This window comes from Crassostrea angulata, chromosome 8, assembly GCF_025612915.1.
Source record: "Crassostrea angulata isolate pt1a10 chromosome 8, ASM2561291v2, whole genome shotgun sequence".
Classification (NCBI taxonomy): domain Eukaryota; kingdom Metazoa; phylum Mollusca; class Bivalvia; order Ostreida; family Ostreidae; genus Magallana; species Magallana angulata.
In genome coordinates this window covers 26,202,765-26,228,305 of record NC_069118.1, presented here as the reverse complement: position 1 = coordinate 26,228,305, position 25,541 = coordinate 26,202,765, and the positions used below count along the sequence as shown (strand labels likewise).

The following is a 25,541-nucleotide window of genomic DNA, read 5'->3' as shown; positions in this document are numbered from 1 at the left end:
TTAACAGTATAGCCCGATTGACAAAAGGCGCTCTTAAGTCTTTTAAGATATTCTACTTTTAAGAAATATCCAGGGTTGTAATTTAATGCTTTGATATCAATGTTTGATTACTTTTATGCTTTATTCTGACTGTGAAGGTAGCTATATGCTCATGCGGGTTATGGGTTTTTGGAGGGTTTTTTTTTGCAAGCTATCTCCTTACTCGAAATAAAATCATTTTATTGTTTAAAGATACCAATATTAATTACTTTCACGTCCCACTAAAGATATGGCCATGCCATAAAGCGACAGTTATAAAGAGATATGATTTGAGCTTTGTTTAATTTGAAATAGAAATTTACTATCCAGATATTCACTGGTGTGAATGTGAATTATTTTTATCTTTACCCCTCCTTTTTTTAAATCCATAAATATATGAATTTGTCATCTGGTTCCTAAAACTCGCTATGTGGGTCATATTATGTGTGCTATAATTCATTAGATCAATTCCTTTGACTTCCTTTACGTGAAAAATTTAAATGGATGTAGGTAAAATCAATACCGAGTTCTGCTGGGATGGCCCTCTATTTAAATACACGAATTAGATCAAAATAGGCATACAAAAATAGAACGTGTCTAACATGGCGGCCAGTCGCCCAGGTAAACAACCTACAAAGTATTCTTTTCCCCTTCTTCACCCTTTTGAAAGTCCTGGTTCTTATTTCAGATCGGTTTCATTTGTTTTTGCGGTGAAGTGGTATTTGGTTTTTTTCAATTTTATAAACATTCTTAATTAGCGTATACATGTACTTTCGTTTTGAAAATAATCAATCGTTAAACACAGAAAGTGTTGTTTCTGTTTATTTTCATCAAGTATATACTCCTGAAATAATTGATCTGCATCTTTATAAACATTGATTAAATCGTAAAAATTAAAAAAAATAAGTTTACATCTGCCTAATTCAACTAAAAATATTCTTAAAAAATTTAGAACGGAAATTTATCTCAAGAAAAAATAATTAAATATTCATTTATTTCCGTTTACTCATTTTTTAGCGAGACCAGGAGGTCATGGCATTTTTATAGTTTTATTCTACACTTCAAAAGGGAAATTGCGATAACCCCAATCAAATTAAAACAATAACTTATCAGATTATAGGAATATTTTATCGACCCTCTGAGTCTCCTATGAGGTATTTTATTTTTTATCTACAAAATTTTGAGCCACATTACATTTAATATAGTGTGTAAACTTAAGCACTCAGATCAGTTTTACAATTGGACAGACATGTTTGGTTTTTTTTTCTTTCATAGCAATGCCTAGTACACATCCAACAAGTAATAAAATAATTGTTGTGGCCATAGATGTGGGAACCGCGTACTCTGGATATGCTTTCTCCTACCGGAGCAGACCTCAAGAAGTAATCGTGAACAATTGGAAATCGCATGCAAACGATGGCTTTTCCCACAAAGCACCATCTTCCATTCTTTTAAACGAAACATACAACTTTGTAGCGTTTGGATATGACGCCGAAGAAGAGTTTTCTAAAATAGTTCAAAACAGAAAAAAGGATAAATTTTTCTTTGTAAAGGATTTCAAAACGCAGCTTGCAAACGATCAGGTATCTTCAATTTAATGGCACTGTTGATTTACAATGTATTGATATTGGAATATTAAGAAAGCTGGATAGTTGTGGCCATTTTTAAACTATATTTATCTGCAACGAAGGAGAGCTCTCTATGATATAGATATAGCAAAATGTTTTAATATCAAAGCTAACATTGTTTTAGTTCTTCTTTACTAACCGATTGTTTATATCCAAACAAATTATATTTCAAAGTTTAAGGAAGATCTAATGGTTATTATTTTGACTATTCTTAAAGTTCTGATAACTCATTTATTTTTGTTAACTGTTGTTTAGTTTTTTCATTGTTACTTTTTAAAACTTTTTTAGAAACTAAAGCGGAGGATAATTTTTTCATATTTTGAATTTACGACTGCATTTTTTCTTAATTAAAATACAGGGTCTTGAGAGGCATCTGTTGGTCCAAGATATCTTAAAGCGATTTGTACCAGCTCATGGTCTTTTTATGGAATCTATCCGCTTCCTTAGGAAACACTTCTTGGAAACTCTAAATAAAAAAGGCTTTGAATATGAAGAAGACGATATTCATTACATTTTGACAATACCTGCCATTTGGTCAGATGTTGCCAAACAAATAATGCGGGATTCGGCATGTATGGTAAAAAAGTTTAATTGATTTAGATAAATTGTTATAAATATCTTCTCTTATTTGTACCTTTTGAAAATCAATGACATAAACTTAAACAGTTCACCTATACAAGTACAACAAATTAAATGTTGTTCCATAATCAAATATTAAAACTTCATCTGTCTTGCCAATAGATAATGATATCTATAAAAACATGACATATTATTGTCCCTCATAACAATAACCAGGCCCCTCAACTTTGGAGCCTCGGGGAATAGTTGCTGTCTTGGGTAAGAAAAGTACATGTACCTTTTTCACCAATAGCCAGTAAATACATAATTATATGGTATTTTCATTGTATATAGGCTGGCATCAAACCAAATAATTTAGAATTGGCTTTTGAACCAGAGGTTGCAGCGCTTCATTGTAGATCAATACCATCCGAGAATCTAAGTGGCTCAACAAAGAGGCTAGAGGAAATGTTTAAACCAGGAATAAAGTTTGCTGTTCTTGATTTGGGAGGTAGTTTCTTTTTTTGCTTTTTTATGTCTTTATATCTATCAAGTTGCACTAGAAATTATATTTTTTGCAAATAAAACTCAGCTCTCTCTCTCTCTCTCTCTCTCTCTCTCTCTCTCTCTCTCTCTCTCTCTCTCTCTCTCTCTCTCTCTATATATATATATATATATATAAAGAAAGACAATTTTAAAAATGAAAGACAATTTTTAAAAATTTTAAAAATTTCTCTAAATAAAACCGGATATATATATAGATATACATATATATAGTGACTGTATGTTTGTTCACACCCATTCCATGGAGTGGAATGTAAGAGATAACATGGTCTGTATTCGATTTTTCGCATTCAAATTCACTGAAAATAGAAATATTATACGGTTAGAACACTGAAGGGATAATGTTCCTTTGTTCTTAAAGGATAATCACAATGATATTCGGCAGACTTGGAATTTGTCTAATATAACTCTAAATATTGATTGTTCAAGAAACATTATATCATTTATTCAGAAAAAGACGGTCTCACATTTAAAAAAAACTAATGAAATTTAATGCCGATGATATGGTCACAATACATGAATGAACGCCCAATATTTCTTCTGAAATAAGGTTTTTTAGAATTTTTTTTCAAATTATCTTGCTGATAGTTTTGTCAAAGACGAGTATTGTTATAATTTCTGACATGAGCAATGCGGCTTATGGTCCTCTTGCTTTTTGTATGTTAATAGGAGGTACAGCTGATATGACAATTGAACAGAATACACTTGACGGGAAACTGAAGCATGTTCACAAAGCAACAGGCGGTTTATGGGGAGGAAACAAAGTAAACCAGGCATTTTTAAAGTTCATCTCTGAGGTTATCAGCGGGGATATCTTAGAAAGTTTTGTAAAAGAAAATTTAACTGATTTCTTTTTTCTAAATGGGCAATTTGAAACTAAAAAGCGTTCCATTGGGAAATATACAACTGAAGAAATAGTTATACAGCTACCAGCTTCTCTTTTGGAAATATTCATGGAAAAAACATCAAAAACTTTAGCACAGACAATTAAAGGGTCCATTTACAACAAGGACATCGATGTACAGAGAGGAAGGTTAGCAATATCCGCCGAAAAATTCCGTTCGTTTTTCACGAGAACAATTCAAGGAATTGTGAATCACGTAAAAATGATTCTAAACAAACCAGAATGCAAAGATGTGAGATATATTCTTATGGTGGGCGGGTTTTCTGAGTCACCTTTGGTCGAAGATGAAATGCGATCTAATTTCCCGGACAAGAAAATCATAAACCCTGTAGATGCAGGATTGTCGGTTTTAAAAGGAGCTGTCCTCTACGGTTTTAACACGGAAACCGTCACAGCTCGTGCCAGTCCCCTTACCTATGGAATATCGCTGTACGATAGCTTCAATGAAAAGAAACATGATTTCTCAAAAACAGTAACTGTGGGAGATGAAAGAATTGTTCTTGGTTGTTTTGAAAAATTCTTCACGATAAATGAACTGGTAGAGGTTGGAACAAAGCGATCCATTTCTGTCTATGAAAGTTACGAAGGAAAATCCGATGCCATGAGAATGATGAGCAAAGAAATTGAAATTTTTTCGTCACATGAAGAAAATCCCAAGTACGTAACTGAGGAAAGTTGTTCTCGCCATGGACGTATCATTGTTTCTCCGCCTAATGGAAGATGGCCTGATAAAGTCAGAGGTAAAATTGAGTTCGAGTTTGGAGGAACAGAGCTAATGGTTCGTTACATAGATAAAGCTACTCAATACGTAGTCACTGGAAGTGTAGACTTCCATCAAGGTGACAATCAATTTGACTTATTGCGGTCCTCTGTTCAAAAGCAGTGAAAGGTCAATGAAGGAACTGGTTTACATGTATCAAATTACTTCGCAAGTCTCTTGTATCCTTAAACAAAATAAGTATCTGATATGAATGTTATCAATAAACTGTATGGTTTCTTCGGTCTTCAATAAGAAACATAATATGTACATTTATTACATATCTATAAAAATGGGATGTTTCTATAATACTTTCCTTTAACATGCCGATATCTTATTCGGATCGTAGATCTGCAGGACGGATGCAGATCCGTATTAAAGTCTTTTCGCAACTCCTCTGATTTTTCCGTATTATGATTCATCGACCAATTTCAGCCCTCTGGCTTTTAAATAGAGTTTTGGGGCTGATAAAGGATGTGATATAGATAAAAGTAAATGTACTATCTTTTTTATTTTACAAGATTTGTTAACCGTATTTCAGCTGATATATGAGATCTACTACGAGGGTCAATCAAAAAATACGAAGACTTTTGTCATAGCTATGTTACTTAACGGCATATTATTACTAAATCTGGTATATGCGTAATTTCGCAATGGTTTCAAACAATTTGGAAGAAAAATGTTAATATCTTACTATATTTCTAAGAATTACTTAGAATCTAATCCTGCAAAAATGAGGTCACGGCGTACGGTCAAAATTTGTGTGGTGTCAACAATAAACCATATAATGATGAAACGAATATCTCTATAGATTGGGCTTAAAACCAGATAATTTTGAAACCTTAAATTAAGTATAGTAATGGTATTCTATGTACAAAAAAAGACTGAAAATATTGTTTTGTTAAACATTTTTAGAATTTTTAGAACTCTTTGGAATTAACTAAAATCATTGACGTCGCCGGACCTCACTGCGCAACGAGAAGTATACACAGAATGGATTTAACTTGGGGAAAAGCCGATACAAACTGTAAAAATGCTCGATGGTGCAAACTATTAATAAAACAATTATTTGTAAGTTGGTGTAACTGAAATACATTTTGTGGGGGTGATGGTAATCGTATTTTGAATTTCAAACAGTCCGAAAGAGAGTAGAATATCTGAAAATATTTGAAAAAAAAATAAGTAACGTCAGCCGAAGTTTAGGATTATCCTTATTTTAAGCTAAGAGATACATGGTTAAGAAATGGAAACTTTGAAGAATTAACTTATGATTCTCGAACAAATGTGTGTAAATAAGATGTTAAATGGTACGGTGCCATTTTATTTTGTAAGGTGAAACGCAAAAAAGAGACTAAGCGTGATATAAAGATAGGGTATATCAATAAACTGTGCGTGCTTGACGCCATGTTTTGACCGTTACCGTGCGCCGTGGTGACAAAACAGGTTGTTTTTAAAAAGAAGTAACAAAAATGACTTTTCGTCAAATGGATTAAAACTTCACATATCAGTAAAATAAGTGTTGGTGCACAGATTAATCTGTTAGGTTTTACTTTCATGAAAAATATTTGATAGACAGCCACATTGTCTTTGTATTTCTTGATTGACCCTCATAGTATTCTCAATTTCGTAAGATATGTAGTCAAATGCCCCGTGTTCGAATACGTATATTGCCACTATATTTAAACCTGTTTTTGATTAAGAAGCATGCATATATCTGGCATTTTTTTCTTTTTATTTGTTTAGATTTAAAGAAATTACTAATCGAAAGTTCCTTGCATTATTTTACAAAACATTTATTTGGACTCATAATGTTATAAAAGAGTTGTTTTTGTTGTGTTATGTTTTTTGCAGATTCTTGCCATACATTTGATATTCAAAATTAAAGAAGTTTAAAATTATATTTTCTTATTTCTAAGAAACAAAAACCAATATCATGAAAATCAAAATCAATAAAGCAAGACAAAATTGCATGCATATGATTATTTTGTTAAGAGCCTTCAGGTTAATAAAAAACGAAATTGTTTAACCTACGATTAATTAAAAATGATGTTTTGGTATGTATTTTTCTTTTTTATATTTTGTTTTAATATTAATTAAATATTTCGAAGGTTTTTATTCTACTGACATTTTTATCGATAGAAGTTGTTATGATTTGTTTGTTCATAAATATAATGTTACATGTTACCCTAAAAAAGATATTAGTTATTATAAAATATATTGTCATTATGTCAACCAATATTGGGGGGCATCTAATTTGGTATATTAATTAGTATTAACATTTTTGAAGAAGTATATTTGAATAAATACCACATTAAAGCATTTTATTTTCACGGAATCTTAACCATTTTTTGTTTTTATATTATCCTTTGTTAACTATTTCATTTCAGTCAGCGACGTTTTCAATCATAATTAGAGATCAACGAATATCAATGAAACCACAACATACTCATTTATGTGTCGAGAAACTATATGCTTTGCGTTGTTACATGGAGTTGTGCCTTTGAATGATAAAAACTGTGATAGTGAAAAACGTTCTATTTTTTATCTACAGTTATCCAGTCTCTTTACTGATTACGGATAGATAAGTTGCATTTTCTTAACACAAATAAAACTATTCATAAAAATCTAAGTAACTCTAAGATTACTTCTTGATACCAATTCAAGGTTAATATTTCTACCTTTTTTTCTCTATAGGATTTCAACTTGATTGCAATCTTTTCTCCAGACAGATTTAGGCTTATTATATTACAGATGAATGTAACCTGTCCATTACATTGCAGAATTTTCTGAAAATATGCATATTTATGCATCATGTACTAAATTATCTACAAAATTTTGAAAATTATATACAGGGTTTAAGAGGAAATGCGCTGACAATTTTTTTCCAATACTGACCAGCCCTTTTAAGATTAAAATGACCAACATTACCAACAAAATTATGGAATCCAAATTTCGTGATAGTATCACATCTTTATTTCTACAACATTCCATGGAATATAAGCAGCATTTAAGAGAGCTCGATCGTCGTTGCCATTTTTAGAATGTATTTAGAATGTCTCTCCTTTAAAAAATGCTCTATGTATACCAAAATTTAAAATGCGAAACACATGTATATCAGTTTTTTCCGTACTTAATGATAGTTTATAGCTAATAAAGTCATATATTCAAATTTTAGGAAGATCTGACGGTTAATTTGTTGACAACGCCGCCTCCTCAAGAAGAGATGCGCTGACAAACTGTTCATCTCTATGTTCAAAATGACCAAAGTACTAAGTTCAAAAGGGCCGAAACACCAAAATAAGCACAACTACATGTTGGGACCTAAATATCTACTGTTTCATGAAATTCTGTGCAGCGGTTTAGGATATATTGCACTGACAAAAAAACACACCTAAGAAAAACCCAAGACTGACTGAATTTCTGACTGGCTAATGGAAGGGTTAAATATATGATACCTCCCCGTATATTGTTGCATTTGGTTTACTCTTTAAATCCATTGTTTCAATTGTCATAATTGAACTTTATGTTTAACAGGGTATAAATATGGAACTTTAAATTATTTATTTTAGTTTTAAAAAGCATACGTGTTGAATGTTAAATAGAGAAAAAAATGGGGGTTTTTTAGTCTAATTCAAATCGTTTTATAAATCAGTCACAAACTCTTTGTTTTTAAAAGTATCGAGTTAACAAAGAACAAAGATAGTGTAATATTTGTAAACCACGTTAACAACATAATATCCCGGGTTCTATTGATAAGTATTCCTATAAGGAATAAATTAATTGACATAGCTGAAACCACGTACTAAATCCAGAAGTGCACAATGTCTTTTAATTTCCAAGTTCGACAACGCTTAAGTATAAAGTGTTATCGATAGGATATGAGAAATAAAATAAAGAAGGAATAATACCCTTTGCTCAATACTGTGTCAATATACCAGATACCTGATCTTCTGCTTATAAACATTCTTCTCATTAACATATACAATGTTGTTAGAATTTCATTGAATTTAAATTCCGTGAACAGACCAAAAGACGTACACAAGCAGAAAGTTGTCAAGGTAGGTATTCATTTATAAAAACTTTTGATTTTAAAATAGACAATTTTTATAATTTTAGTTTTTTTTTTCAATTTTATGAGATGTTTCATGTTTAATTTCTTCTTTTTTCAATTTCAAGATTAAGCTGTTTTTAATTGGAGAATATATGCATTATAACAAATTCTACTTTCGTTTTAATATTGGCTTCTTTGATTTATGAGTTGAAAACAGTATCTCATTGTTAAGTATTTTCAACTTTTTCCCTTTTATTCGTATTATACAATTAATAGATAGGTATTCATTGCATCGTAAAATTGATCATTTATAATCTTCAAACAAGCATTTTAATTTATTTTACACTTAGTAATTTTTTCGGATCATTTTCTCTGTTTTGACATTTGAACTGCGATGCAAAATTCGTAAAACCAAAACGATATCCTAAAAAAGCCTATATATTAATTATATTTCATCGATATATTTTTAATTCAATAAAAAAAAAGAACTAAATAGATTTGATTATCATTTTATTTTTGTATAAATTTATTGCATTCAATAAGATTCTGTCTCAACAAACCACGATACCAATATATCCTTCTGATGGAATATAGATTCCCGTACTCTGCAAGATTGAACAGGAAAACAGGAAACATAAGTTGTATTTTACTATTGAGATATTTTAGACCAAAGAATTTTTTTTTTATCAAACAAGTTGGAAGTCACTTTTTTTAAAGTACCGATCGTCCAAAACAATCCTTATTCAAGAAAAGACAAGGTTAAACTTGTCACAAGTAGCAACTAGGTTTGAGAACCGATACCTTTAACAAGATTGTCAAAAAAAAATTGTTGATTCTCAATGCACATATTTAAACACTGCAATTACGGATAACTGTTAAAAGACATTTTTTTCTGTATGTAAAAGCTTGACTGACAATTTGTATGGATTCTATAGCTTTAAAAAGATAGAGAATATAAAATTGGTACATGTACAATGTGTTAAAAATGAATAAGTTCTATCGAATAGAAATAAGATAAACAATCTTGCGTGATAAACTTCTGTCGTCGTCGCCGAAATATCATTATTATTTAACGTTATTGACAATCTTTAGAATCAGAGATGTTTCAAGTTCGGGCAATAGCATTTTAAAATTATATATCATCAACACTTAAAATATCGTTTTTATAAAAAAAAAATTAAAATTTTTTTTTTATTATATATATATACTTGTGTTTTGATTTCCAATTTTCATGTGTGAAGCACTGCTCCATTCTGTGGTTTTAGTGTAATACATTTATTTTACGACGTTTCATTGCAAAATAAAGTCAATTGGACCACATTTATCAAAATAAACATATACTTTAATGACAAAACATGACGTAAATGCTTTTTGTTTGTAATCGTAAACAACATTGTAAAATTATTTCAATGTTTAGTACATATAGTGTTTCAATTTTAGTGGAGTTCTTTGATACGATTGATAAACCAAATTCAATCGAGTCCATAGATATATGTTAACAAACACGTTAAACACATTGGTAATACACCGTGGTCCCCGAACATTTAAACTTATTTCAAATACCTTCTGTTCAGACGATCAATAACATTCTATACATTTACTTAGGAATTCGAAAACCTGACAGGGTTTTAAACATAGCTAACTGGAAATTTTTTAGAAATATTTCAATTGTTGGACATATATACAAAAAAATTAAACCAAGTCTGGCATATTCAATTAAAGGATTCAAATATGTTGTGTGATACTACGTACATGTTTTGCGATTATATTCATATGCTGATCATAATTCATCTTCTGCTTATATAAATAATAATAATGTGTAGGTCAAATCAATACCATCCATACGGTACTGTGAACGTATAATTAGCGGGCCTAAAGACATCAAGCTATTTGAATTGATTAGCTTTGTTAAATATTATTATTTCAATTTTTTGTAATTTAATCATTGGATTTGTACACGAAATCAATCTTTTAACAAGAGGCCCATGGGTCACATCGCTCACCTGAACAGCAGTTCTTTGTAACATTCTATTTCGTAGCATATGTTATTTCTATTTTAAACTCCTTTCTGGGGCCTCAGTATTGGTCCGAGGTTTATAGTTGGCTTTAACGACATATATACACCCCTGCGAATGTGTTCGGAATGTTTTCTTTAGCGTTGCTAAGTATGTAATAAATCCAGAGGTGCTCGAATGAAAGTTCACGAGACTTCACCGAGATTTAATTAGTTCCTGTGACATTTCAAGCGGAAGTATACGTGTTCGGATAATATTCTCAAAATACGTACAGTCAGTTCAAGCATATCTTTTACAACATACAATATAGCATAGCATAGCATTGAAATCTCATAGCATAGCATTGAAATCTCATAGCATAGCATTGGAATCTCATACCATAGCATACAATCTCATATAATCGCATTCGTCATATCATACGATAGCATACCATAGCATAGCATACAACATTATTTTAACTCGGTTTTAAATGTTTTTATTTGAAAAAATAAATGTTTACATGACAGATTTGTGGTAAACTTTGGCTTCTGATTATTTTATTCGAAATGGGGGGAACTCTTCTGTGTATGGAGGCGATTTTGTTAAAATCTCATAGCATACCATAGCATATCATAGCATACCATATCATTAAGCCCTTTATTTCAATTTCTCATAGCATAGCATACAAATCTCATAGCATATCATTAAAATCGCATACCATAGCATAGCATTAAATTGTAAAAGATATGCATGAAATTACTGTAAGTACTGGTCGATTTTCATATCATATTCTAGTTTGATTTATGTTAAAACATCAACATCTTTTAAGATGTATGTCTTATTTCACCATCTAGCGGCTTTTTAAATTAAACGATGATATTCAGAACAGAGTTATCGTTCGTGTTCAACCACGTGTAGAGTGGTTGATAATATAGACATTGGGTTGCTTCATAAAATCATAGCCATGTTTGATGATTGTGGTGTGCAATACCATGTTTTTAAAAAATTAATGGGTGAATGTTTTGCCTAAAAACTTAGTGTATAGAGCCATTTTCAAGGAACCTTCTGCATAAAATAGTACAGTCTGTTTCACTATTGATATTATTACTAGGTCAGGTGCGGATCGAAAATTAATTCTTAGAGGGGACGCATGTTAATTGTCGCAACAGCAGAAAAAAACTATTTTTTTTGTATTGTCTTGTTTATTTCTAAAATATATTTTATCCACCAATTAATGAAGATAAAGTATAAAATCAATAAACCTCTAGAATTTATATTTGGCTACAAGTACCTAGATTCTCCAAAATAGACTATAAACACGAGGCACGATTTTTACTGCGAAACAGAAAGGGTCAAATAAAACCACGTGTTCTAAAATTTAAATGACAATAACATTCGCAGGGGTGTATAGTAACACAAGAATAAAAATATGTAGCACTGCGGTGGGATCACACGTAAACAGCGTGAAAAACTGAACGTAGAAGAGTTCCTAATAAAGAGAAATAACTTTCTAACTGTACAGAACAACATCAAAAAAATTACATTAAAATTTACACTATTTGAGGATCCGTGCATAGTAGTCTCACAAACTGTAGCATTGAAGTTCTAGAGAAAAAAATTTAAAAACATTTTCAATATATCTTTCTATGTTAAACTTTGAACCTCTCTTGGGGTCCCAGTATTAGTCCAGTGCAAAAGCTTTATTGATTTGGAATCTACATTATTTAAGGATGCTTATATAGTAACAAGTCACAATGTCTCACAAGTTGAAGCATTGTAGTTCTCTAGAAAAAGATTTTTAAACATTTTCCCTCTATATTTCTATGTTTAACTTTGAACACCTCCTGTGGCCCTAATATTAGATCGAGGGTCACGGCTTTTATAATTTCGAATCTACACAATTTGAGGATGCTTACGTAGTTATCTGACAAATTGAAACATTGTAGTTCTCGAAAAGAAGATTTTTAACATTTTCCATATATACTTCTACACTAAACTTTTAACCCATCTTGGGTCCCCAGTATTAGTCCAGGGGTCACTACTTTAAAACTATCGAATCTACATTATCCAAAGTTGTATGCATAGTAAATTTACAAATTGTAGCATCCAAGTTCTCAAGAAGAAGATTTTTTAACATGTTACCTATATATATCTTTACAAATTTTTGATCCCTCTTGGGGCCCTAGTATTAGTCCGGGGGTCTCTATTTTACAAATTAGGAATCTACATAAACCAGGGATGTATGCATAGTAATTCCATAAACTATAATAACATCGTGGTTCTCGAGAAGAACGTTTTTAATGTTACCTATATATTTTTAAAATGTAAAAATTTTGAACCCCTCTTGGTGCCCCAGTATTTATCCGGGAGTCACGATTTTTACAAATTAGAATCTACATTATTAAAGGATGTATGCATAGTAATATTCCAAACTGTTGCATGATAGCTCTTGAGAAGAAGATTTTTAAACATTCTCCTTTATTTGTTAAACTTTAAACCCCTCCTTGGGACCAACATTTTGTCCCGGGTCACAATTTTTACATTTTAGCATCTTTCTATATATACAACCTTTTGTGTAAATATTGGAATTTCTGGTGCAGTGGTTCTTGAGAAGCAAATTTTTAAACATTTTGCCTATGTATTTCTATGTGAAACTTTGAACCCCCTGGAGCTCTCCAGCTTTGGTCCTAGGGTCACGATTTTTTCAATTTAGAATCTTCACTATATATAGCAAAGGCCGGAAAGGCCACAAAGGCGTTGAGCTGACATTTTCTTTAATATAGATATCATTATTTAAAATTTCTGTACCAATAGTAGTATATCAATTAATATTAGAATAAAAATGTTTTGTGAAACTAAATTAAATTCGTACATATTATAGTATTTATTGCCAAGCAGACAACATGCAAATATACACATAAAACATGGGCTCATTCACAAGAGTTCAAAATAGACCACGCCATGCACCGAGGTATAGAATAGGCTATTTTTATACACTATAACCAGGCAATATAACCAGCATGTGCGCATGCATGAACCAACTTTCCATCGGGATCGGTAAACGATTGGGAGGAAATTCGAAAGCTAGTTGGAGAAACTTCGAACTAATATAAGTACTATTTAAAAATGCGATTTTTATATGAAAAATACATTAAAAGTGATAAAAATGATATGTACATTAGATTTACACTAAAAACTTAAATAGATAATTGAGAGAACAATAAAAAGCAGGGTTACAGGAAAACATCAGGCACTTAGCATCGGAGGGGAGGGGGTGGAGTGGGGCAGGGACAGGGGGCGGGACTGCCCCCCTCCAGCACACGTTTTCTCGCAGCAAACATTTTTCTTGAATTTACTTATAAAAAAGTAAATTAACATAGAGATGCTACCCCCCCCCCCCAATGTTTTTGGGACCATGTAAAAATTGAAATGAAAGGGAGGGAATAAACTGTGAAATTGAAGTTAAAGGTACACTTAGCACCGTACTCCCACGGATTAGAATTTTTGATTTTATTAAATTATTTTGGGGTTGTTTATTTTTTTTTTGCAAGTCAAGTTTGGATGAGTCTGTCCCCACCCCACTTTGCTACGATGCTACGTGCCTGAACAAAATATCATGGTTTCATGACATATATGTATGCTAGTATAAAGACTTTATGTAAACCAATATTATTTCGTGCATTGTGTCTGTAACAAGGTTCTACAAACACTTTAGACCAAAAAAAAAAAATAAAAATCCAAGGCTAGAAGAGGGAGAGAGAAAAATATCTATTTTGCTTTTCTTTTTTTTTTTCTTTTTTTTTTTTGGGGGGGGGGGGGAATTAGGGGTAAACATGTCACTGACCCCTTGTAGATCTATCCATGACCTATCACCAGGGTCTGTATACACATAACCAGGGTCAGTATACCCATCATCAGGGTCTACAGGGTCAGAGTACGTATCACCAGAGTCTGTGTGTCAGTCACCAGAGTCTGTACACCCATAACCAGGGTCAGTTTACCCATCACCAGGGTCTGTACACCCATAATCAGGGTCATTATACCCACCACCAGGGTCTCCATACCTATCACCAGGGTCAGAGTACGTATCACCAGAGTCTGTGTGCTCATCACCAGGGTCTGTACATCCGTAGCCAGAGTCAGTTTACCCATCACCAGGGTCTCAATACCTATCACCAGGGTCATTATACCCATCACTAAAGTTTGTGTGCCCAACACCGGGGTCTGTACACCCATGACGAGGGTCAGTATACCCATCACCAGGGTTTCAATACCTATAACCAGTGAAAGTGTACGTATCACCAGAGTCTGTGTGTTCACTAGGATCTGTACATCCATAGCCAGGGTCAGTATACCCATCACCAGGGCTCCATAGCTATCACTAGGGTCAGAGTACGTCTCACCAGAATTTGTGTGCCTATCACCAGAGCCTGTACACCTATCACCAGGGTCATTATACCCATCACTAGAGTTTGTGTGCCCAAAATCAGGGTCTGTACACCCATAAACAGGGTCAGTATGACCATTAAAAGGGTCTCATTACCTATCACCAGGGTCAGAGTACGTATCACCAGAGTCTGTGTGCTCATCACCAGGGACTGTATACATATAACCAGGGTCAGTATATGTATCACCAGGGTCTGTAAATCCATCACCAGGGTAAGAGTACGTATTACCAGAGTCTGTAAATCCATCACCAGGGTCACAGTACATATCAACAAACTCTGTGAACCCATCACCAGGGTCTGAATACGTATCACCTGGGTCTGTAAATCTATCAGCAGGGTCATTATACCTATCATTACTGTCTGCGTGTCCATCACCAGAGTCTGAACACTAATAACCAGTGTCAGTATACCCATCAAAAGATCTCAGTACCAAATGGGGTCAATGTTCGTATCACCAGGGTCAGTATACCCATCACCAGGGTCAGTATACCAATCACCATGGTCAGAGTTCGTATCACCAGGGTCTGTAAACCTATCATCGAGATCAGTATACTTATCAACAGGGTCTGTGTGACCATCACCAGGGTCTTTATACACATCATCAGGGTCCGAATACGTATCAACAGGGTCTGTAAACATATCACCAGGGTCTCTAAACTAGAGTTTGTGTGCCTATCAACGAAGTCCGTATGCGGTTAACGAGGACCAGTATACCCATCATCAATTGGTCTCAATACGTATCACCAAGGTTCGTATCACCAGAGTCCTTGAGCTCATCACCAGGGTCTGTATACACATAACCAGGGTCAGTATACGTATTACCAAGGTCTGTAAATCTATTACCTGGGTCAGCGTACATATCACAAACCTCTGTGTATCCATCACCAGGGTCTGCATACGTATCACCAGGGTTTGTAAATCTATCAGCAGGGTCATGATACCCATGATTAGTGTGTGCCTATCACCAGAGTCTTTATGCCCATGACCAGGATCAGTAAACCAATCATCAGGGTTTCTATACCTATCACTAGAGTCTATGTGCCCATCACAAGAGTCTGTACACCCATAACCAGGGCCAGTATACCCATCACCAGGGTCTCCATACGTACACCAGGGTCAGAGTACGTATTACCAGAGTCTGTACACTCACAACCGGGACCAGTATGCCCATCACCAGGTTCTCAATACCTAACACCAGGGTCAGTGTAGGTATCACCAGAGTCAGTGTGCCCATCACCAGGGCCAGTTTACCTATCTCCAGGGTCAGGTACCTATCACCAGAACTGTAAACCTATCACCTGGGTCATTATACCTTTTACTAGGGTCAGTGTTCATAGTACTAGGGTCTATGTGCCCATCATCATGGTCTGTATATCCAAAACAAAGGTCAGTTTACCCATCACAAGGGTCTAAATACTTGTCACCAGGGATAGTTTAGATAGTTTACGAATCAATAGGGTCTGTGTGCCCATCATTAGGGTCAGTATATCTATCACAACATTCAGTGCACTTATCATCAGGGTTTGTACATCCATTTCCTTGGTCAGTAGACTTTCACCATGATAATTGTACCTATTACCTATCACCAGAGTTAGTTTACCTAACGGCCGTGTCAGTGTACGCATCACGAGGGTCTGTGTGCCCATCTCCAAAGTCAGTATACCTATCACAAGAGTCAGTACATTTATCACCAGTATATCTATCACCAGGGTCAGTATATCTATCGACAGAGTCAGTGTACGTATCACAAGGGTCTGTAACCAATCACAGGGGTCAGTATGTATCTATCACATGAGTAGAGTATACATAAACGTGTAGATATTCTAAGGATCGGCATACGTAACACCAGAATCTCAGAATCTATAACCAGGGTAAGTATATCCATCAACTGAGTCAGTATAGCTATGACAAGGGTCATGAGTGTACGTATCACCAAGGTATGTGTGCTCTTCACCAGGGTCAGTATACCTATCACCGGGGTCAGTATATATCCATCACCAGGGTCACTTTACTTATCAACAGGGTCAGTATTACCTGACTTAGGCAATGGATGTACAAACCCTGATGATAAGTGCACTGACTGTTGTGATAGGTATACTGACCCTGGTGATGGGCACACAGACCCTATTGATGCGTACACTATCCTGGTGAAAGGTATTAGGACGTTGGTGATGGGTATACTGGCCCTGGTTATGAGTGTACAGACTCTGGTGATGGGCACACAAATTCTTGTGAGACGTACTCTGACCCTAGTTATAGGTATGGAGACCCTTGCAATGGGTACACTGACCCTGGTTATTGGTATACATACCCTGGTGATGGGCACACAAACTCTAGTGATGGGTATAATGAGCCTGGTGATAGGTATTAAAACCCTGGTGATTGGTATACTGACCTTGGTTACGGATGTACAGACCATGGTTATGAGCACACAGACACTGGTGATACGTACTCTGACCCTGGTGATAGTATGGAGACCCTTTTGATGTTTATACTTACCCTGGTTATGGGTGTACAGACCCTGGTGTTGGGCACACAAACTCTAGGGATGGGTATAATGACCCTGGTGAAAGGTATGCAGACCCAGTTGATGGGTATACTGACACTGGTGATGGGCACATCGATTCTGGTGATACGTACTCTGACCCTGGAGACCCTGGTAATGTGTATACAGACCCTGGTAATGTGTATACAGACCCTTTTAATGTGTATACAGACTCTGGTGATGGGCATACAGATTCTTGTGATACGTACTCTGACCCTGGTGATAGTATGGAGACCCTGGCGATGGGTATACTGAGCCTGGTTATTGGTGTACAGACTCTGGTGATGGGCACACAGACTCTGGTGATACGTACTCTGACCCTGGTGATAGGTATGGAGACCCTGGTGATGGGTATACTGACCCTGGTTATGGGCGTACAGACTCTGGTAACTGACACAGACTCTGGTTATACGTACTCTGACCCTGGACACCCTGGTGATGGGTATACAGACCCTGGTAATGTGTATACAGACCCTGGTGATAGGTCATGAATAGATCTACAAAGGTTCAGTGACATGTTCACCCCTTTAATACCCCCCCCCCCCCCAAACAAAATAGCTCCTGAGTAAAAGAAAAGAAAATATAGATTTTTCCCCACTCCCCCTCCTAGTCTTGGATTTTTTATTTATGGTTATGTGTATACAGACTCTGGTGATGGGCATACATATTCTTGTGATACGTACTCTGACCCTGGTGATAGTATGGAGACCCTGGCGATGGGTATACTGAGCCTGGTTATTGGTGTACAGACTCTGGTGATGGGCATACAGACTCTGGTGATACGTACTCTGACCCTGGTGATTGGCATGGAGACCCTGGTGATGGGTATACTGACCCTGGTTATGGGCGTACAGACTCTGGTAACTGACACACAGACTCTGGTTATACGTACTCTGACCCTGGACACCCTGGTGATGGGTATACAGACCCTGGTAATGTGTATACAGACCCTGGTGATAGGTCATGGATAGATCTACAAGGGTTCAGTGACATGTTCACCCCTTTAATACCCCCCCCCCCCCCAGACAAAATAGCTCCTGAGTAAAAGAAAAGAAAATATAGATTTTTCCCCTCTCCCCCTCCTAGTCTTGGATTTTTTAATTGTGGTTATGTGTATATTGACACTGGGCACACAAACTCTGGTGGTAAGTATTTTGACCCTGGTGATAGGTATGAAGAACCATGGTGATGGGTATACTGACCCTGGTTATGGGTGTACAGACTCTGGTGACTGACAGACTCTGGTGATACGTACTCTGACCCTGGATGCCCTGGTTATGGGTATACTGACCCTGGTAATGTGTATACAGACCCTTGTGATAGGTCATGGATAGATCTACAATGGGTCAGTAACCTGTTCACCCCTAATACCCCCCCCCCCAATAGCTCCTGAGTAAGAAAAAAAAGGAAAATAGATTTGTCCCCTCTCCCCCTCCTAGCCTTGGATTTTTTATTTATTTTGGACTAAGGTGTTTGTAGAACCTGGTGAATGGCACAATGCACGAGATAATATTGGTTTACATAAAGTCTTTATACTAGCATACATGTATGTGATGAAACCATGATATTTTGTTCAGGCACCTAGCATCGTAGCGAAGTGGGTTGAGGACAGATTCATCCAATCTTGACTTGCAAAAAAACACAACTCAAAAATACTTTTTAAATAATTGAAAATCCTAATCCGTGGGGGTAGGGGGCTAAGTGTACCTTTAACTTCAATTTCACAGTTTATTTCCTCTCTTTCATTTCAATTTTTACATGGTCTTAAAAAGGTTTTTGGTGTAAAATCTAATGTACATAACATTTTTATCACTTTTAACGGACTTTTCCTATAAAATTCGTGTTTTTAAATTGTACTTATATCAGTTCGAAGTTCCTCCAAATAGTTTTCGAATTTCCTCCAAATAGTTTACCGATCCCGATGGAACGTTGGTTTACGCATGCGCACATGCTGGTTATATTGCCTGGTTATAGTATATAAAAAGGAGCCTATTCTATACCTCATGCACCGGGACACATCAGTCCTCGACAAGGGAGTCTGCGAGATAAAGATCAGTGCGCAATTCGCGCTGTCTGACGTCAAGCCTTAGTTAGGTCGTACGTATGATAAGTCCATATATACCACAATATGCAACTATATTTTTATATGCAATCTTAACATCACCATGTGATTGTATACTCAGTATATTTCCTTATAAAACACGTAATGATGCATTTGTAATACATTTGTAATACAATGAATCATAACTCATCATGGTTACAAAAATCGAAGAAATTTTAAAGTTCAAAAATAAATTATCTTCTTTCTGCTTTAAACAGTCCTTGAATAAATTTCACGGGTTCATCATTTGTATACGAGAGTAACACATAAACAGTGTTTCCCTAATTATAAAAAAAAACATACTTTTATATACTTATGCAATGAGTTGTTAATAATCAGTAAGACACAGTTGGGTTTTTCGGTGCTTAATTTAGTTGAATAAATGGAACACAAATATTGTAAACATTTTTCCTATGTATTTCTATGTTAAACTTTGAACCCCGCCTGGGACCCTAGTTTTGGTCCTATGGTCACGATTTTTACAATTTAGATTGTTCACTATTCACTATATATACAAGCTTTGGTGTAAATAATGGCATTTCTGGTGCAGTGGTTCTTGAAAAGTAGATTTTTAAACATTTTTCCTTGGTATTTCTATGTTAAACTTTGAACCCCAACTTGGGCCCCAGTTTTAGTCTGAGGATCACAATTTTTTTACAATTTTAAATCTTCACTATATACACAAGCTTTTGTGTAATTATTGGCATTTCTGATGCAGTGGTTCTAGAGAAGATTTTTTAGGATACACACCCTATACTCACTGTTTCACAATTATCTCCCTTTTAAAAAGTGTTGTGCCCTTTATTTTAACAATTTATAATCATCTTACCATAATAATGCTTTGTATCAAATTTGGTTAAATTTGGCCAGGTGGTTTTTGAGAAGAAGTCGAAAATGTGAAAAGTTCACAGACGGACAGACGGACGGACGACGGACAACGGGTGATCAGAAAAGCTCACTTGAACCTCGGGTTCAGGTGAGCTTAAAACTACATTCAAAGGGGTATATGTAATAAAAAACATATATTGCGATCAAAATACTCCCGTCATTCTTTGAAAAAAAAAACATGGTGATGATTTGCAAGATAAATGAGTAATTCTGCATTTTCCGTTTAGATTACTTATTTCAGCGTCCTATTTCCTCCCTATTTTAGATTTAATTGTCAGATTAAATGACTTTTATTTTTAAAAAATTCCAGGTTAATTGTTATACTGAAAATACAAAGCATCTAAGATTTAACAGCATCATGGAGACGAATATCTTTGACATATTTACTGCAATATTCATCCATACTTGCGGAGGGAAAATTTTGAAACAACTTTATCTTCATACAGCATTTATTAGATTGCTAGTCGTTGAAGCATGCCTTTTCATAGAAATTGTCACCGTTGGAACCTCTTATGGAGGAACATTTCTAGCTGACGACATGTGTAAAGCAATGTTTTCTTTTATTATCTTGTCCTTTGTATTCATTGGATTCGCAATTCTCGTTTGCGTGAACGTTGCTTTAATTAAGGATCCAATGCGACCAAAAATTAAGAATGTTCTGAATTCAAGAGATAGATTGAACGAACAAACAGACGAAGATGAAGAGACACTTGCATTAGCAATGAAGATCTCTGTTGGGACTAAATTGTTAGGATTTATTTCTGGTTTTTTCATGTTTTTGTATTGCTATCGTCTATTTGATCGATACAATGCAGATGAAATTTTAATCATTTTTACTTCCATTGATTTTACTCTTGATTTTCTGGAGATTATCCTTGTTATTTTAAAAACATCCGGTATATTAGCTTTCCAATCCACTAAAAAAGGGAGTGTGGGCACCAGCGACGGTGTTTAAGGAAATGGAGTTCAATGGATGGTATCACAGAACAAAAAGAGGAATTAAGGATCAAACACCAAAATGAATATTACCTGTATGTAACTCTTGTACTTAAGTGTTGAATTTATTCTTTACAAATATCAGACTTTGTAGTTAGAAATGTTATTTTACAGCATATCTTTAAAATTGTATTTGAAATGTCTTATATAGAAATGTTTTCCTTAATCTAACTGATTAAAATCCTATTTGCATAAAATGTAGCTCTGACCTGTATGTTTAATTCAACACTTTTGTTCGTACATACACTGTACGTTAAGATGTAGAAGGGTCTAAGATAAGGGCAGTCAGGAACATCACATCATTGTCTTGTTTCTCTTACATTTATTTTATATATATAACATTAATAGCCACTAGACTTTGACCCGTGCGTGCACGGGTTGACATTGCATATTATGTCGGGCATTTACGAAATAGATACATCAAATTCGCACACTATGTTGACATTCAGAAATCTTGGAATTTTTCATATTAAAATCACTGAGTTATCTTTCTTTTATAAACAGAATATATATATATATATATATATATATATATATATATATATATATATATATATATATATATATATATATATATATGTAGCAAGTTTTGAGTGAAAATTTACACGTATTTGTATTACATGTATCGTTTTTAGTTTATCCATGCAAATGTGATATTGTGGAAACAAAAACTAAAGAGCATTCCGTGATTTGGCTTGAATGCGCATGCGCAAGATTGTAAAATCCGAAAAATTCAGACGATTTCCGGATTTTTTAATGGAATTTTCTTTGATATTAATTAGCGAAGCATGATTGTGAAAAATAAAAACAAATTGGTAATCTCCAAGTACCAATGATATTAAAAAATATATAAAACAAAAGACAGTAGTCTTCCGATTTCTCGCTATTAAAGCTAAAAAATTCGAGTGTATTATTTTGATATAGTAGTATAGATAGCCATTATTTTCTTTTAAAAAAAACTTTCTACTGGCCTTTTAAAAAATTACATGTGTTGTTTTTGCTCATTTTTGCGATTTTATAATGTCTAGCAGATTTTATTCTCAATTTTACACCGAGGATTGCTTAATGATATCCTCGCTGCAAAATTGTGAATTATCATTTGTTATGTATATTCATATTTATGCATCGAAATAAACAAGAATTGTAATAAGGAGCTCACGTAATTCAACAGGTGTTTATTTAGGTACTAGTAGATGTAAATAATAGAGAACAAAACATTTTACTAACAAGATGAAGTCGCTATATATTGTATGTTTAGCGTGGTTTTCTTTTCGTCCTTCTTTAATAATATGTTTTGAGACATATTTGACGTATTAAAATTTGATGAATATATATGATTTTTCATTGTGTATCCTTTCTTCTGCTCTTCTTGGATTATGTTTATGAACTTCTTGATACAGAGTAACTTTTTAAAGGAACTTCTAGGAACATGGATTTAAAGTCTTAAACATTGAATTCTGTTTATACCCACTTAAGATAATATTAGATAAAGAGCTGCAGTGGCTAAAATTCAGAGTGACTGTCTATGTACAAATAACAATATGCTTACATTAAAGTTAGGTATATCAGTCCGTAGAAGAAGAAAAAGGTCGACAAATAAATCGTTTCTTTTTCAGATATCTAAAGAATGTTGAACAATATCAAAACAGTTATTGAGCAAATTGTGTTTAAAAGAAGCTTTCATTTGACATTGAGAAAAAGGGGTAGGTCTTTCACATTTGAAGCCCAGATGGCTCTAAAGTCTACACTATATAGCTCATTACTTGGGAATATTTTGTAATATGTTACAGAGGCAAAAATGGTCTGTAACTATCTTGAAATTATAATACATGCTTAAATGTTCCTTTGCATAAACATAGAATTTCAAACACATTTTCTTCGACACGTTTTTAGAAATTAAAACAAATATTTGTTTTTGATATTTTGATTGTTTTGATAGTTTGAAATTTTTAACTTTAATCTTGAAATGTTTGCCAGATATTGTTAAATTCCAATAATGTCTTACAGTAAATAGAAGATGAACAGAGAACAGAGTATTATCTGTGTATTGTGATATCTAATATACTCCTCACCATTAAATAAAACATCTTTAATATATTTGTTTATTTTATATCATAATACTAAGTATTTTCGCAAATGGATTTGAAAATATAAGAGCACCCTGCTCTTTCTAGACTGAATTATTGGGATAAAACAATTCTACAAGTTTTTAATATAAAGATTGATTTTTTATTACTTTTCAAAAAGTGTTAACATTTCTAAGATAAATTTCCAGGGAACTGTATTACAAATGAAATGTTATGTTAACGAATAGTGTTCAAAATCAAAAGTCCAAAGGAGAAATACAAAACAGGAGCAGAGCAAATACGGACCTCTACAAAAACAAGAGATGTTTGGAAAACTAATGAAAAGGAGAAACTACAAAAATGGACAAATTAAAACAAAATTTATGAAACATATAAAAAAAAATTACACTACAAAAAAAACAAGAAAAATAAAGAGAAATAATACTGTTAGCAATTCATCAATTACCGATTTTACTCATTACCCCCCCCCCCCCTTCCGAGTAAATAAACTATTTAAGGAAGGAGCAAGTATATGCGAATATTAAGCTAATTATTTTATTTATTTATCCCTGCTCTTTTTCATCCGCCACATCCCCGTCCATATACCTAATCACAGATTTTTCTTAGAAAACATACTTTGAATCAACTGCCGGTTCCTTAAAGCTGAACACTACTCGTAAAAGGCATTGTCCGCCCTATTTGTATTTCATTGCCGCTTCCCTCTACAACCCCTATATAAGCGGAATTTTAATCTCTTACTTTAGCAGTTCAAAGTTTTTTGCTTTAGATCTCACCCGTGTAGAGGTACATCTTTACATTGCCGTTCTGAGGAAATAATCAAAATTTTACGCACTTTTTCCAGCAGAATTCTAAATTCAAATTTACATGTTCATGTTAATGCAGTATTTACAAACAAAAAATGTTCATAAAACAAGGAATAGATGCACAAAATCAAAGACCACGAAAAGAATCCAACAAGTCGGCCACGAGTTTAAGGTGCTCTCTGTGTGTAACGAAATGAAAGGGTTTATTTACACAATAAATGGCTTTTTTTGGTGATTCATTCAAATTCATTCTGTAAATTAACAAATTAATACATTGATTGTAAGTATGAATTAACAAAATTGTTGTGAATGTCAACAGTGTGATAAATGGTTTTTTTTTTTTTTTTTTTTTTTGTTAAATTTGAGAAATGAGTTTAAATATATTGTTTCATTGTTGATCTAAGCAGCTGTTACCTGAACCTGTTCAAAGACTTGGGAAAAGATGATTAACCGTTCCCGGGGTCCACCTAACACAGTCATTATTCCCCTTTATGCAAACTGAAAGTGGTTTCATTCCACAATTTAATTATTCGATTGCATATGGACGCAACTGATAATTTGGACATTGGTCAATCAGTTGATTACATGTAATTGTGGTGTTATTGATTTGCCATTTAAAAGGGCTGGATGGTCGTGGCCATTTTAGGCTATAGTTACCTCCTTATGGAGAAGAGCTTTTAATAAATATTGAGGAAAATGCTAAAATTTTAAAGCTAAAATATTTAAATGTTTTTCTTTACTAAATGTTAGTTTATGACCAAAACTAACATTTGTCAAAGATTATGGCAGATCTGATGGTTAATTTGTTGACAAAACAACCTCCTTAACCTGCTCAATAAGTTGATTTCAGTTCGTTTGTTAAATGCGTGTTTAACTTTGAAAAATAGGGTTCGTGAACAAATTGGTAGTTTATGCTGTATTATTGTCTATAATTATAACTGTTCTTTCAGACAATCTTAACCTACATGTACATGGTTGACTGGTATAATTTTAAATAATACGTGATTTGGTAAAAAAAATATAAAACCACCAATAGTTTCAATAATTGTAAACTTAGTTACAATACTAATGCAAGTGGGTTACAGTTATAATGTTCGATATGTCGATGAATCGCGACTCTTCTAATAGATCTCGAATTAACGAATAAATTATTATTCCAAGACGGCTGAGAACATCAAAAGCTACTAGATTGAACTACG

General features: G+C 33.9%; 1 protein-coding gene across 1 annotated transcript; it reads left to right on the top strand.

Moving 5' to 3' along the window:
• The first annotated feature begins 550 nt into the window (after nt 1–550).
• Nucleotides 551–6,909, top strand: LOC128161630 (heat shock 70 kDa protein 12A-like). Its single transcript, XM_052824945.1, has 5 exons — nt 551–639; nt 1,294–1,601; nt 2,005–2,223; nt 2,559–2,715; nt 3,438–6,909. The coding sequence occupies exons 1-5, from the start codon at nt 621–623 to the stop codon at nt 4,556–4,558; spliced, it is 1,824 nt and encodes a 607-aa protein (XP_052680905.1). The 5' UTR covers nt 551–620; the 3' UTR covers nt 4,559–6,909.
• Nucleotides 6,910–25,541: the final 18,632 nt, after the last annotated feature.